Genomic DNA, 17249 nt, shown 5'->3' on the forward strand with positions numbered 1-17249 from the left:
CGGGTGGAGAGAGTATTTGGTCATATTATGCATTACTGTTGGGGAAATATTTCAAACCAACAGCTAATGAGGGCAACTTCAAAATAATATTTATCCAACATTTGCCATTTCTTACGCCCTGTGAGCCCTGAATGGGAGTTGTCTTGGTGATGTCCAAGAAATGAGTGAGTGAGTATGGTTTTACGCCGCTTTTAGCAATATTCCAGCAACATCACGGCAGGGGACACCAGAAATGAGCTTCACACATTGCACCCATGTCGGGAATCGAACCCGGGCCTTCAGCGTGACGAGCGAACGCTTTTAACACTAGGCTACCCGACCGCCCCCTCCAAGAAATGACTTATCGTGGGCATTTCCAAGAAATGACTCGGTTGAGGCTAAGCAGTGCAATTATGCAACAGTTTGCGATGAAATTGGCCTTTGGGAGAATGGACATAAACACACAAAAACTACTTTGATGTAGTCTCACTGCAGATAAGACCTCATATTTGTACATTTGAAACCTCGCGCTAACAGGAGGTATCTAAATCTACAGTAGAACTACATCAAATTACAAAACACAGTAGATTTATCTCCTGATTACAACCGACCACATATACAACATGGTCACGAATACCAGCAATGGAGAAGTAGTTATGTTACAGTAATTCATTTTGTAGTACATGTATGGAATCAAGTCACAAAAACGCAACTGCTACAGAAAAGCATGCATACCATGCAAAATTTGACTTTTATGCAAGCCCCATGCATTTCACTACCCAAGAATGGGTATAAAAGCATGTGCATTAACGGGATTCCATATGCATTGTTTAGCATCGTGCTGACAACAACCATTCAGAAAATACAACACAATTACGCAATTATTCAACATTACGAAATGCCACGGGTCGAGTCAACGTGATGTTGCAAGACAATTTAATGTCCACAGAAACACCATTTGGTGTTTATGGCAACGTTGGCAACAGACGAATGCAGTCAGAGACCATCCTCGGAGTGGCAGGCCACACGTAACCAATAATCGAAAAGACAACTGGATTTGAACAACATACCTACGAAATCGATTCGAGCCAGCAACAGTGACTGCAAGAAGCATCCATAACCTTCGACGAATTTCCTCACAAACCGTAAATCGTCGCCTCAGATGTGCAGAGATTGTCGCCAGAAGACCCGAAAAACGTCCCATTTTGACAGGAAACCACCGCCCAGCACGTCTACAGTGGTGTAGACAGCGTCTTCGCTGGCCGGCCATGCACTGGGGACAAGTTCTATTCACTGACTCTCTATTCACTCACCTCAGCCACAGCGATTGACGGATTCGAGTGTACCGACGTCGAGGTGAACGTTAAGTCAATCATTGTGTCATGGAAGAAGATAGGTTTTGGGGCAGCAGCGTTATGGTATGGGGTGGGATAACAGTAAGACAGAAGACCCGTTTGATAGTGGTAGAGGGAAATCTCAATAGACGAGACGAGATCATCGGCCCTGTTGTTCTACCGTTTTTGCGTCGTCATGGCCCATTCATTTCCTTTCAACATGACAACGCCCGGCCTCATATTGCTCGACTTGTTCAGGATTCTCTTCAACAAAACAACGTTAATGTCATCCCCTGGCCGGCTCGTTCCCCTGATCTCTCACCAATCGAGCACACGTGGGATGAGATGGATCAGCGCCTTCGACGTCAACCACGTGTTCAATAGACACTCCAGGAACTTCGAATCATGCTCCAGCAGATATGGACAGATATCCCACACGACTTTGTGCGACGCCTGGTCTATTCCATGAGACGAAGATGTGTTGCTTGCATCGCAACCAGAGGTGGACACACACGCTATTGATTTGTAAATTGACATTTTGGCATATTCATGTTTTATTTCTGAAGTCAGTATGGCAAATTAAACCATTTGAACACATAAAGGAGTCTTTTATCTGTTGCAAAAACCGAAATTGTTTCAGATTTGGTAAAAAACAAAACTTTGCATTAAATCTTATTATAATGATGTGTAACCCCCGTTCGACCACAGTTCCATAATGAACGGTCATGTATGCAGTCATGGGAACTATGTTTTGTTTTGTCTTTTTGTTTTTTGTTTAATGCCGCACTCAACAATATTCCAGCTACATGGCGGCGGTCTGTAAATAATGACGTCTCAACCATACAGTCCAGTGATTGACATCGTGAGCATCGATCCACGCACACCGTTGGTAGTCTCTTGCGACAAGCATAGTCGCCTTTACGGCAAGCATGGGTTCCTGAAGACCTGGATGTACTGTGACAGAATCGTTGAACCTTATTATCAGAGATTAACAACAACATTTGCTTCTGAAGATTGCAACAACTGAAAGCACTTATGTCCCCTCAGCGTCCAAGACCTCGTACGACTGAAGAATTCGGCAGGTGCATAGGCATGCTTGAAACTGGAAGTCACGTTCCAAACGTCTTTGGTGTCAGTCAAAGTATGATCAGCAGGGCAAACAATCGATACCAGGCGTTTCCAGCTACATGAAGGTGGTCGACAGCGTCCCACCACACAGCGGGATAGACAAGTTTCTCCTGATTGCAGCAAGACACCATCACTTCATGACTGCCACCATACGTAGAAATGACCAGCGGAACGCCAGTGGCGTTAACATTTCTACTCAGTCAGTCAGCAATCGTCTCCTTGTGGATGGACTCAGGTCGTGAAGGGTATGCAGTAAACAGAGGTGGAAGTGCCGATCTCCAACACGATGACAGGTGTGCGCCACAGGGATGACAGTCTGGATGTGTACCTTGGACCGCATGTTTCTGGACCGGACTTCATCCTCATGGACGATAACACACCTCATCCTGCCAGGGTCATTGATGCCTGCTTTTGAGCAGGAGACCATTGTCCGCATGGAGTGGCCAACCCGGTCAACAGACCTCAACCCTGTCGAAAGCATGTGGAACGAGCTGGAGATCGCCCTCTGACAACGCTCTGTTCTCCCAGGAACTCTACAGGAACTCGGCAATGTTCTTTCTGAAGAGTGGTACAATCGTCCATGTCAATCATCCAGATACCTATTGGGAGCATAAGACGATCATATACGGGATACTGAGAGGTTGTTTAACAGATTTAGTTTCTTAAAGTCTTTAAAGTCGGATTGCACATCTCGTGCAAGATAAAAAACTGATCATTCAGACTATTTAATCTTGAACCCTTGTGGGGGCACGGGTGGCTCAGTCGTCTAAGGCGCCGCGATTCGCTGTGCAGAGTTGCGTCCCTTGGACACGCTAGAAACCTATGATTGTGGGTTCGAATCCCGGTTCACCCCGATTATGTTTCTAGGTTTGTCAGCACCATACCCGTGCTCGTGGGTTTCACCGAACTGGTAATCGTCTGAGACCTGCTTCACTTCGGGCTTTCCTCCCACATGAAGCTGACACGCCGTGATATAACTGGAATACTGTTAAAAGCGGCGTTAAACCCAACTCACTCACTCACTTATACCCTGGTTTACATAATCAATAGCATGATTGCTTCATGAAAGACACTTTTTGTCATCAGATCGTGCTTTTCTGCTGAGGTTGCGTTTGTGTTACATGTTTTCATATTTTCGTATCCGATTTAAACACCAGAAAGGTCGTTCTTGTATCCACTCGATTTTTGGATTTTTGCTGAGTATATATATTCATTTCAGTACCCACTGTCAATCAAGTGCACATACGCGTGCATCAAGATGCCCTTTTCCCCCGTGGGGATGAAGACCTTCTACATGGGCGTGGCCACAGTGCTGGTCGGGCTGTGTCTAGTGCTTGTGTGTGACGCGAAACCTCACAGCCACCAAAACTGGCTGGTAAGTACATCGGTAGAGTATATTTGTGTCATTTATAACGTAATCCAACTGTAAAGTACAAGATGTTTGTTTTTTATGAAAGGCTTCTTTCATAATTGATGGTACATACCTACATACATCAAAATATTGAGGCTTAAATGTGCACCTGTTGAAATTCCTCACTACATTCAAACTTGACCCGTGAAGATTCCGGGGTAGAATAGGTCTTCAGCAACCCATGCTTGCCGTAAAAGGTGACTATGCTTGTAAAAGGCGACTAACGGGATCGGGTGGTCAGGCTCGTTGACTTGGTTAATGCATGTCATCGATCCCAATTGCGTGGATCGATGCTCATGATATTAATCACTAGATTGTCTGGTCCAGACTCGATTATTTACAGACCGCTGCATATAGCTGGAATATTGCTGCGTGTGGCGTTAAACAACAAACCAACCAACCAACCAACATTCATTAATTCAACTTCTATTAATAAGCCACTATTACTTGACTGCTTAAATATATTTATCACTTTATAAAACTTGCAGTTGAAATACAGTGCTCTAGTAAATTGTTTGCTTGATATTTATTTGTTTTTCGTGATGTTGCAGAGGATGTCTTCACTCCGCAAGAAACGCCAGGCACAGTCGTCAAGTGAGCATAAATCATTATCTCCTAATTCTAAAAGTCATGGTATATAGAGAACCATTACCGATTCTTACAACTTCGGTCGTTTTTTCACCTTGTTCATTTCATTTCACCTTCTGTTTTTTGGTTTAACTTCATAATGGTTTTAGGAATCTCTCCTTCTATATTGAGGATACTGACAATGGCTTTCGTAAAAACAGACAAGCTATATCAATGTTCATTTTGAAGAATATTGCAAGTACTTATAAAAAGTTACCAAAATTATTAACCTGCAATGTGTACTTAAATGGATAAATGTGTGACTATACTTTATCTTTAAACATTCAGTGAAATATTATATCTAACTTGATTCATTTACTTAATTTCCATCTCAATAGATAGCATTTGCCCGAAACAAAGGAACATCTGACACACTAAATTAAACTAATGCATAATAATGATTGAAACATAGATGATTTGTTGTACTACTAAATCTTAAGAGACAACAATACAATACTGAAAAGATTAGCATATTCACATTGTCAATTCCTACCTTTAAAGGAAGAGGATTATTTACGTAATTATAATTTCTTACTTTAAAGTTTACACTGTTTCTTTCATGCTGAATGGCTGAATGGACAGTCACACGTGGTCTGATATTTGGAGTTCACACACCTGTGAACGGACAAAAAAAGTTCACACGATGTGAACAATTTTTTTGTGAGATTGATCGTGTGAACGTTTGCCGGAACTGCTTTCCGGGGTTTCCCCGAATTCTCGATCGGTGTTTACAATCAACCAGTTTTTCTAATTTCTTTGTGGGGCGGTCCGGTAGCCTAGTGGTTAAAGTGTTCGCTCGTCACGCCGAAGACCCGGGTTCGATTCCGACATGGGTACAACGTGTGAAGCCCATTTGTTGTGTCCCCCGCCGTGATATCGCGCACTCACTTACTCACACTACTTTCTTTGTAATCCTTACTTTTGTCAGCAATATAATTAATTTAGTATTTTCGCCTGATGTGGTCATAAATAAATGCTTTGGATATGGAATGGCTTTCTATCGATACTTATAACGCAAGTGAAGACAATGAATTCTGTAAAATTACTGAGGTGAACGAAATTGATTAATTGAGCGATATTGACTTTGAAGCCTTGTTTTCGGAAATGACAGGAATCTAGCACCAAGACAATAACGAATGAAAACAATGTCGTTCCCTGCTCAGATGTGACCGCTGACACAGATCAAAGCCACTGCTCCTGGTCTATCCAAAACGAAAAAAGGAAAAAAATCCAAGATTAGTCGCCTTTTACGACAAGCATCGTCACCTTTTACGGCAAGCATGGGTTGCTGAAGACCTATTCTACCCCGGAATCTTCACGGGTAAGCAAAGTATTACACACGACAAATCCCAAACTCCAAATATAACACAGCCTGATGTTCAAAATTATCACAGAACACAAAAGCTTCAAATCAATCCCCATCAGTCCCTTCCACGTGGTCCGAATTGGTTTCCGACTGTCCAAACACATGCCACACATTCATTAATCATGGGAGGGTTCATGTCTCGGGGTGTTTTCCATAACTGTTCTATAAACTTAATTTTCAACAGCAGTAAGTATAACTTTCATCCTCATCTACTAGCCACATAAAGAAACTGTGCACGGAGAAAATATAGATTTTAGGGCACATCGTCCACATATGAAATATAGGTTTGAACACAGCAATTATTGGAGACATTCAAACGCTCATGCACGTGCCATGCGACATGACGTCATTGATGGGGGCCTATGGACGTGCAATGTGTTACTGCACGTGCATCCTGTGCAGCTGTACACAGCATGTGCAACTCAAAATTCGCTGTAACTTTGGAGAGCATGATCTGTGGTCATTCAAAAATTTAAAACTTCTCAGGCGCAGACACAAGCATATCACAAGCAAATCATGCCAAGATTGACAGCTGCACAGCGTCATGAAGCCATTGGAATTATCCGAGCGGGAATGAGGCAACAATAGGTGGCAACACATTTCTAATGCCATCGTAACACGATATCGGCATTGGTGAGGCGTTATCAGAACACAAATGACGTTGCCGACCACCCACGTTCAGGACGTCCCCGAGTAACGACGCCAAGACAGGACAGATGGATTCGAGTTTACACATCTCCGACACAGGTTCCAAACGGCAGTAACGACGTCCCAGACAATTCCTGGACTGCGCCATATCCATCCCAAAACTTTCAGGAATCGTTTACGTCAGTACGGGATTCGACCACGACGCCCTGCCATACGTCCCATCCTGACACACCTTCATGACGTCAACCGTCTAAGATGGTGTCGAAATCATGTTCGCCAACCTCGAATATGGTGGAGAAATGTTGTCTTTACAGATGAATCGAGGTTCAACATTTCCCACAGTGACGGTCGCCAACTTGTCTACCGGCGTTTTGGAGAACGTTCTGCACGCAACTGTATTGTGGAGAGGAATCGTTTCGGAGGTGGCTCTTTGATGATTTGGGGTGGGATAACAGCACGGCACCGAACCCCTTTGGTGGTTGTTCAGGTCAATCTCACCGGTGTTGGCTACAGAGATACGATTCTGAGGCCTGTGGTCATTCCTTTCCTGCAACGTCATGGCCCGGGATTGACATTTCAACAGGACAACGCTCGTCATCACACGGCTAGGGTCGCAATGGATTTCCTTCACCATAACAATGTCATGTTACTGCCATGGCCTGCAAATTCTCCAGATCTCTCCCCAATAGAGCATCTGCGTCGTCTTCCACATCCTCCAGATAACGTCCGTGACTTGGATTTGAGGAGGATATGGCAGGCCATTCCCCAGGCCTTCCATGCCCATTTGGTGGACTCCATGCGGCACCGATGCACTGCTGTATTTCAAGCACAGGGTGGTCATACCTGTTATTGACTTTGTGACTTTGTCGTTTGACCCCCTACTCCATTTTGATCTTCTGACGTCATCGTAACAGATGTTGTTCAGGTCCCGTTGACATTTTCTTATGGTCCGATCATTCAGCTGCTACAGCGTCTGCATCATTTTGTTCTTGCTGTGTTGTATTTCAATCTAGAATAGATTTTCTCCGTGCACAGTTTCTTTATGTGGCTAGTATATATGCTACCGTTCGACTCGAAATACACCTCTTTACATACTTATGTGGCGTTGTATATAAACCATCGCTTGAAGGTTGACCTCGCCTCGAGGTCATGCGCCAACGCAGGTTTGCTTGGCATGTATTAATGTAAGCAGTGTTAGCTCCCCTTGGTAGCTCGCCTGTCTTGGGAGGCTCGCCTGGGTTTCGTGCTCGTTTCGAGTGTTGCCAATAAATGTCATCAATCCTTTTCACACAGGACAATAAGGAAAAATTTTAATGGTCTTGTGGTGGAAAAACTGGATGTAGAAATCCTTGCAGGCATACCATTTTTGGAGGCCAACGATGTGTCAGTACGCCCTGCAAAACATCAGATCATACTTGGTGATGGTTCGACATACACATACGGTTCCACAGAAACAACTGGTGACAAACATACTGTGAGACGAGCTTGTGTACTCAGAGCCCCAGACACTTCTACTTCCATATGGCCTGGAGACTTTATTGAGGTGCCGGTTCCTGAAAGCTTTGCTCCTGCGGAATTCACATTTGCCATAGAACCCCGCATAGATACCAGACCTGGACGCTCTACCTTGTCATCCATTTGGCCAGAAGTTGGAATTATCTCAAGCGTCTCAGGCAAAATCAGGATCCCAAACCTGTCCGACACTCCACAAATGCTCAAGAAAACAAGCAATTTTGCCAGTTTTGCCCAGTTTTTAGACCTGACTGCGACCCTGATTATGATGTTGAGCCGGCACATCTGCTACCAACTATGTCCCCTCAAATTAAGGACATTGGTTTCTCATCCACTGTTTGTGTGGACCCAGACAATATCCTCCCGCAAGATACCAAATCTCAGTTTGAGTTACTACTTACGGAATTCGATGATGTGTTTAATCAACATATCGATGTCTATAACGGTGCTTCAGGGCCCTTTCAAGCATTTGTTAACATGGGACCTGTATAACCTCCACAACGGAAGGGTTGTGTCCCGCAATACTCACGAGATAAACTTTCTGAGCTCCAACAGAAGTTCAATGAACTTGAGCGGATGGGTGTATTTGTACGACCTGAAGATGCAGGTATCCAAGTAGAATAGCTCAACCCTTCTTTCCTAATCAAGAAGTCCAGTGGTGGTTACAGATTGGTGACCGCCTTCTCTGATGTAGGACGATACAGTACGCCACAACCTTCCGTCATGACTGATGTCGATTCTACTCTCAGACAGATTGCCAAGTGGAAGAACATTAGAACCACAGATTTAACCAATGCCTTTCATCAAATTCCTCTGTCCAAGGAATTGTTGAAATACTGTGGTGTAGCGACCCCGTTCCATGGTGTGAGAGTATATGCCAGGTCTGCATTGGGAATGCCAGGCTCTGAAACTGCGTTGGAGGAGCTCATGTGCCGCGTACTAGGGGATCTTTTAGAGGAAGGGGTGATTGCTAAGCTTGCCGACGACCTTTATTGTGGTGCTGATAGCCCGGATGAGTTAGTTTGTAATTGGAGACGCGTACTTGAAGTGCTCAAACACAACGATCTCAGATTATCTCCTAACAAGACAGTTATTGCTCCCAGGACAACAACCATCCTAGGATGGCAATGGCACCAAGGATCCATTCAAGCAAGTCAACACTGCATATCAACTCTGGCTTCTTGTTCACCTCCGGAAACAGTGAATGGCTTACGGTTATTTATAGGAGCTTACAAGGTCTTGTCCCGTGTAATACCTGGTTGTTCCACACTCCTTGCCCCACTTGATGCTGAAGTGGGCGGTCGCCAGTCCAGTGAAAAGCTTCTTTGGTCTGATTCTTTGCTTGATGCCTTCAAAACAGCACAGACTGGTCTCGCATCCAACAAATCCATAGTACTGCCCCACCCCAATGACCAACTCTGGATTGTAACTGATGGTGCTGTTAGAAAGCCAGGAATTGGAACAACACTATATGTAACACGTAGTGACTCGCCACGACTAACAGGATTCGTCAGTGCCAAGCTTCTGTGACAACAGGTCGCATGGTTATCATGTGAAGTGGAAGCCCTTTCAATTGGTATCGCTACCAAGCATTTCAGTCCTTTCATTATCCAGTCAAAACACAAAGCATGTATCCTTACCGACAGTAGACCATGTGTTTTGGCATTTGAGAAGTTATGCCGTGGGGAGTTCTCTGCTAGTCCTCGGGTGTCTACCTTCTTATCGACAGTTAGCCGCTACGAAGCAATGATACAACACCTTGCTGGTTCTGCAAATGTGCCATCTGATTTTGCAAGCAGAAATGCACCAGAATGTGACAATCCCTCTTGCCAAATCTGCTCCTTCATTGAGCGCACAGAAAGCTCTGTTGTTCAACAACTGTCTATAGAGGACATCATGAATGGAACTACCCGCCTTCCTTTCACAAGCAGGTCTGCTTGGCGTTCCTTGCAAGAGGAGTGCCAGGATCTTCGACGAACACATGCTCATCTTCTCCAAGGTAACCGACCACCCAAGAAGATAACAAACATCAGGGATGTCAAACGATACCTAAATGCAACAACCATCTCCAAGGATGGATTACTTGTTGTCCAAAAATCTGACCCACTCTGTTCACAAGTATTAGACGGAGTCTTGACTGCCCTTCCCATACAACTGGATCACCCATCTGCACACCAACTCAGGCAAGTATGCCATAAATACTTCTTTGCTTTAGACCTTGACAGATCCATAAACAGTGTCTCAAAATCTTGTCACCGGTGCGCCTCCTTGCGTAAGACACCTCATGTTGTAGACCAAAGCACCAGTGATCCACCTGAAACTGTTGGGTTTGCATTTGCGTCAGATGTTATGCGCAGGGAACGACAACTCATCCTCGTTCTACATGAATGTGTCACATCCTACAATGCAGCGTGCATCATTACCGATGAGCATGGCTCCACCTCGCAAGGTCGGAGGTTCACAAAGTTTAAACAGCGTTTACTAGTAATTAGTGACTAGGTAGCTATGTAAACTTCTGATTAATGATTTATATATTTGTTTGTAAACGTATCATGTAAATAATTAACATTGGATTTAATGACACGTAAAGTTATTTCTGAAGCACTGTTCCGCTCAGAGAATATTTTCTTCGCACCACATCTTAAACAGGTACAACGTTTATGTATCAGTACAGTCAAGTCTTGTTAATCTGACACTCGTTAATCAGACAATGGGCTTTATCCGACACAAATGATGGGGACCGATTAAATCAGTGTTATATAGACCCGTTAATCCGACAGTCTCGCACTCCGACTCGACACACCTGATTTACAACGAATTGCTGAAATCCCTCATTGATCAGTCTCGTTAGTCCGACACAATGATCCACGTACTCCGTATCTGCATATTTCAACGGCTGCAGAGATAAACTTGCTTAACAATAAACAATCACTGCTTTAAATAAACAAAACAAGATTAATCACATGCCTAGGTTACTTCAATCTCATTAAAATCGGATATAAGTTCTCGCTTCTGCTGCGGACATCCCATTACAGGTCACGTCAGAAAGACCTTTCGCGAACTTTGACCGACCAATGAAATTACTTACAGGAAGTTGACATTAGCCACTAAGAAAGCAGCTTTCTTAAGCATTACGGCACTAGTTTCAAATTGGTGACTTCCATTCCAGACTTTGCTTTAAAAAGTATTTTGAATCAGTCATACAATCCGTAACAGTAGTTTTGTGTTACACTTAAGAGGCAAACTCCCGCTGACAATGTAACACTACAATATGAATATTTCCTTTACTCGTTATGTTTAATTTTTCTATTTAAAATACTTCCTTGCACGTTTCAGACATGGCACCCACCACCACAAGACCCCCCGACACTACCTATAAACCTATATCGCTGTTCAATATTAAATTGATACTATCGTGTCATGAGAGGTTATCACGCTTGTGTGTTTTGGGGAGGGTACATACTAGTATCCTGAATAAATATTAAGAATGAACTTTGTTTTCATCGAGCCTAGGCGAGCTTAATACATAGCCTTTCTTCCTAATACAGGATACTTACTCTTCCCAAACACACAAGCGTGATAAGCTCATTATCATATAATGTCATTCTTCAATTCTGTGCTCGGAAGTCTCTTTCCATCTCTCACAAACATTACCTCAACATTCAAGTTTTCCTGGTATGTGCGCATTTATATAATAAGAGATGTGTCAGTCGGACAGTGTCAGTGACACTAAGGATATTAGAAGTTAACTTGTTTCATTGATGCAGTCCTTTTACCTCTTTAGACTATATCGATGCCTTCTGTAGATAACATATTCATTTTGGATGCACAATTTACAAGGGCTGGCAGGAACAAGGGACGAGACGAGAAACACTCTTGGATACGACAGGGACACGACCACCAACTCAACCTGTAAGTAACACACACTATGCAAAGACAAGTTCATTTTAGACGTGTACGCTAACCTAACCAAAGAAATGTCTGAATTCAATCCGTGTGCAATTAGTTCACTCACGGCGTATATCACTTTAATGAACCCGTAAAAACCTAGGCGGGACTTGGTCTTCAGCAAGGACATTATTCATGCTTGTCGTAAGTGGCGACTTACAGAATTGAGTGGTCAGGTTAGATGACTTGGTTGATGCATGTCATCGTATCCCATTAGCGTAGAACGATGCCAATGATGTTAAACACTCGATTGTCTGACCAGACTCGATCATTTAGACCGCCGTCAGGTATGGATGAAATATTCCTGAGTGCGGCATTAAACAACACACAAACGAAACAAATGAGCAAATTGTGAATCCATTTGACATATTACAATATCGAGGTAACGTCTTTTCCTCCGCCAGCAGCATCATCTCTGTTTAAGAAAAGATTGTCATCAATATTTGAAATTGACTGAAATTGTTTTTAAGGCAATTTACAAAACTCCAAGATATTTCAGGCAATTTACAATTACTTTCCAGTCAGATTTCCTAAAATTCATAAAAGTGTTCAAAGGCCTCAATCTCATTAAAATCAGATCAGACCATTACGGGTCACGTCAGAACGACTTTTCATCCGACCAATCAAAGCGTCGCTTACCAGATCATGAAAGTGACAGTCGGAATGTGTTTTCAAGTCAGGAAAAGAACGCTGCTTTCTAATTGGCTGATGTCGACTTCTTGCTGGTCGTTTCAGTGGTTGGTCAAAGTTCTCGAAAGGTCGTTCTCACGTCGACGTGACCCGTGATGGGATGTCCTCAGATCTTTGTTTAGCGGCATCAGGAACTTAGATCTTATTGAGATTGAAAAGGTCTTGAACACATAACAATAGACTAATAACGCTGGGAATAGAAGCCAGAGATATGCATCGAGCTTAGTGTTCTCTTCATCCTATAGTTTCAGTCTCTGGGGGGTGAAATAGAGAATAGAAATGTTTGGAATTGGTCATACTAATAAAATAAATGGACAATCAATTGCTAAATGACGTGCAGATGGTTACAAGCGCTAATCTCTGTTACAGTTCCAGTCTGTTTTAACTTGTAACCTGATCCCCCAAATGAAGATGCATGTACAACTGTACACAGAAATATTTATTTATTTGTGTAACCGCCACAACTCGTTCCGTTTGTTGTGACTTAATTGTTGATTTTGTAATACTGGAAAACACTCATTATAACCTTGGCATCCGTATCGCACATTTTGACAACATCGATGTGTTGCAGACACATGTGATCGAGTATATCACACAACGTCAGGGAGTTTGGATACTTACTCTGTGTCACTCGCACAAGGCAAGGACTGTGAATACATCGTTCGTCCCCCCTACTACCCCTTCTTCATGACACTGTACTTGCGTCCATTATATATGACGTACAACTTCATGGACAACAACAACAATTGTTCTGGCAGCTATGTGGAGATCAGCGGCACACAGTACTGCGGAGCTATTGATGGCCAGTACAGCTGTAAGAACTATACTGTACTATTGTTATATAATTTTTTAAATATAGGGTGTCGCATTGTTATAAATGTATGCATTTAGAGCAGATAAGCTAAACGAAATTGAAGAATATGGTTTGTTTGTTTGTTTAACGTTTAATGTATTCCATGACGGCGGGCTGTAAATACTCGAACCTGGATTAGACAATCCAGTGATTGATATTATAAGCAACGACTCACGTCGTCATGTGAGTCGCGATGAAACGCAATCAATCAGATCACTGAGCTTGGCCACACGATCCATTAGCTAGCTAGCCCTTTATAACCATCATACACCAGCATATGTTGCTATGGACCTGTTATAACCCGAAATCCCAACGGGTCGTCGAACATGTGGAGCACATGGAGCACACTTATCAGCCTTGAAACGCTGTACTGAAAATCAAAACTGATCAGTTTACTCACACTTATATAGGAATTTGTAATTTGTCATCAGGCCCTACCTCACCAAAAAACAGAAATCGTAACTTGATATGTTTCCAGTCTCATCAGATGAGGCTGGGCTACCTGTGCGGTGTCATCACTCTGTTAATTCAGTCACAGGGAGGAGGGAAGAATTTAGCATCTTCTTCAACACAAGGCCCCGTAAGTATCTCAGATGACAAATACGTGATTAAAGATTAACTAGATTTATTGCCCTTGAAATGCTTCTTCAAATACTAATATCAGATGCTACGAGATAAATCGCATAGAACAATAAAGAATGAGGCCTGATTTACGTCACAATAAACATTGTGCTATCATGACGTCATTTCTGGACATTCGAACATACCGCTCGCATATTGATGATGTCGTAATTGGATAACGGTATTTTTAGTGGGTAGTGAGTTGTTCCCCATGATGTAGCTGGGCAAAAGTGGCCAAAAGTGGGCGAGATATTGCAATCTGTTTTGGAAGAAGGTACCGATAATAGGCGCAAAAAGCGTGAGAATATTCAGAAAATACAAACTTAACCTGCCTGTTCATAAGTTGCATCCAAATGAACAATGTCACTTTCTCAGTTTCATGTATTGTAACGCTGACCAACACTACGGGCTACATCAACAGCTACCCTGGTAATGGCTATGAAATCCTATGGGGTCCCTACTACACCGGCACTCACTGCGTCTTCACAATAAAGGTGGAAGACGTTGTGGGTCAGAAAATTGTCTTTAGTCTCAATCAGTTCCACCTGGAGGACCCTGACAACAGCACATCTGTCTGTAATGAATATGTGGATATGAATGGCGAAGAGAGACTGTGTGGATACCAATATGGGACTCGAAGTTGTAAGTGCAGGGTTTTTTCATTTTCAATCAATTAAAACACATCTGTTCTTATGATTAACGAAGTGTAGCTAAAAGTCAGAAGGGCAGATTTTGTCTAAGAGTTGTCAGGGATTTTCTGACAGAAACACAACTATTATCTTTTGTATATTGGTGACACTTGCCCAACAATTTATACCAAATACCCATGTTGTAATTGACCTGGTTAAAATCTGAGAGGGGTGTACTAATCCTTCTCAAGCTCCATTGTGTCATTTAAAAACTTATCATACCTCCTTTTGTTACAGTCAACTTTGATGGTACTTTTGTCATAACCTTCACCAGTGACAATAGTCAGACAAACATGGACTTCGACATCCATTACGACATCGTGCCAGGTGACTATTTCATTAATGGTGTATAGAAAACACTTGTCTTTGCCACTTTGGAGGACTGTCATTGACATGAAGCACATTACATCGTGTCTTCTTGTAACCTTTAAGATGTATAACATCATCCGTGATTACAGATCGTTTCAATCAGAATGATCACTCACAGACATTACTCATATTCTGAAAGCATTGGGGTAGCCTAGTGGTTCAAGCTTTCCCTCGTCATGTCGAAGGCCTGGGTTCGATTCCCCACATGGGTGCAACGTGAGAAGCTCATTTCTGTCCTGATAGTGTCAGAATATTAAAGAGTCAAATTAAAAACTTCACATTTTTAAAAGTAATCCCATATATGATATACAACGGACAAATGTATCAGAGGAGGTAATTTTTAATCATTAATGTCCAAAGAAGGATTTTAATAAACGGTGGTAACCATAATTTGTTCCAAGCACCTACATTATTTGGTAATAACATCAACAGTTTAAATCATAAGTCCCAAGCACGAGAATCTGATGGCACACAAGTTCAGTAGCGTGTATGGCCACCATGTGCGTTGACAACTGCCACACAACGCCTCCGCATGGACCTTGTGATGCTTGCAATTGTGAACACATGATTGGGAAGACGACGCCATTGTTGCTGCAAAATGGTGCCAAGATCTTGCAAATTCTGTGGTTGGTTCTGGAGAGTGTGCAGACTTCTGCCAAAAGCATCCCAGACGTGTTCGATGGGATTGAGGTCGGGAGACCTTGGCGGCCAGTCCATGACGTTAACTCCCGCCTTCTGGAGGAAATTCCTTGTCAAAATTGCTGTGTGGGGTCTGGCATTGTCGTGTTGGAGGATCAAACTGGGTCCATGTGCTGCCATAAAAGGCAGAAGTTCTGATGCCAGTACCTGGTCGCGGTAAGCAGCAGCGATGAGGTTGCCACGGATGACAAGAAGCCTGGATTTCGAAGCGGAAGCGGATTTCTGTGGCAATGCACTGCCACAGAAATCCGCTTCCGCTTCGAAATCTGTCAACTTCCTGTACACAACACTGGGCGTAACGTTACTGACGGCGCCTCCACACCCTCGCCCTACCATCAGCAAATCGAAGATAAATCGGGATTCATCACTGAAGACGACTTGATTCCAATTCCAAGTCTATCATAAGTGTCGCTGTGCCCACAATTGACGTTGACGTCTGTGTAATTGAGTCAGAATCGGCCCGCAGTATGGCCGTCGTGACAAAACTTTCTTCACGAGGGCAGCCTGGAACAGAAAAACTGATATGATCAACAATCCACGCTGTTGGGGCAAGATGCCATCAACCAAGTCACAGAGCCTGACCACCCTCTCCATTATGTCGTCTCTTGGAGCAGAGGTTGCTAGGGGCCAGTTCAAACACGGAATTCCCACGGGGATCCAGTTAAAAAAGTTGTTTGGGCCATATTTCAATTTCATATTTGATAACCGTTGTTTTGGAATAAAAGATTAACCATCGTTTCATCACTTCTCTCTTTTAAAAATGGTTGCTAATATATTTCAGATTTGTCAGAAAGTTTTTTCTCTTCCCTCGAATGATGTTAAAGTGTGTATTTCGGTTTTATATGTTGTAACCATATTGATACTGTTAAGTTTTGTCTCATTGCAGCGACCTACATCGATGTGTCATCACAATCTGATGACGTGAATGGCCAACCATATTAATGCCGTGTCAAACTTTCTAATAATGCGTAAAACTGTATTCTTTCGTTTGCCATATGATCGATCAGTAAATACTTTTCAGTCTCGAGAAAGATGATGCTTCTGGAAAAATATTTCCTATTGTTATAAGTGTGTTAAACTATATATATATATATATATATATATATATATATATATATATCCCTATGACATTTCCCTTTGACATTTTTGAAAAATATTTGATTCTTTTATGTTCAACATATAATTGTGTAAGTAACCTAGTTTCTTCTAAGACAGTTTCTGAAAGATCTTTAGATATATGAATTATGTTTTAGCTACTATAGTAGCTGTCTCAAATACTTACAAAAGGAAAACCACCGTTACCCACAGGCTTGTTTACCAGATGTTAGAAACGTATGACGAATATTGGACTATAAACTAGGAATCCCATGCTGGA

At 42.7% G+C, this 17249-nt stretch overlaps 1 protein-coding gene across 4 annotated transcripts in view; it reads left to right on the forward strand.

The window, feature by feature from the left end:
• Positions 1–17249, forward strand: part of LOC124144625 (deleted in malignant brain tumors 1 protein-like) — a 35208-nt gene that overhangs the window by 11299 nt on the left and 6660 nt on the right. For all 4 annotated transcript variants that reach the window (XM_048388982.1, XM_046514113.2, XM_046514114.2 and 1 more), the window contains exons 2-8: positions 3661–3816; positions 4404–4446; positions 11846–11917; positions 13215–13457; positions 13975–14076; positions 14493–14759; positions 15044–15133. In XM_048388982.1, coding sequence (XP_048244939.1) covers positions 3700–3816; positions 4404–4446; positions 11846–11917; positions 13215–13457; positions 13975–14076; positions 14493–14759; positions 15044–15133 — 934 coding nt within the window. In that variant the 5' untranslated portion in view covers positions 3661–3699. The remainder of the gene's footprint in view (positions 1–3660; positions 3817–4403; positions 4447–11845; positions 11918–13214; positions 13458–13974; positions 14077–14492; positions 14760–15043; positions 15134–17249) is intronic.

Source organism: Haliotis rufescens, unplaced genomic scaffold, assembly GCF_023055435.1.
Source record: "Haliotis rufescens isolate VD_foot unplaced genomic scaffold, xgHalRufe1.0.p SCAF_8, whole genome shotgun sequence".
NCBI lineage: Eukaryota > Metazoa > Mollusca > Gastropoda > Lepetellida > Haliotidae > Haliotis > Haliotis rufescens.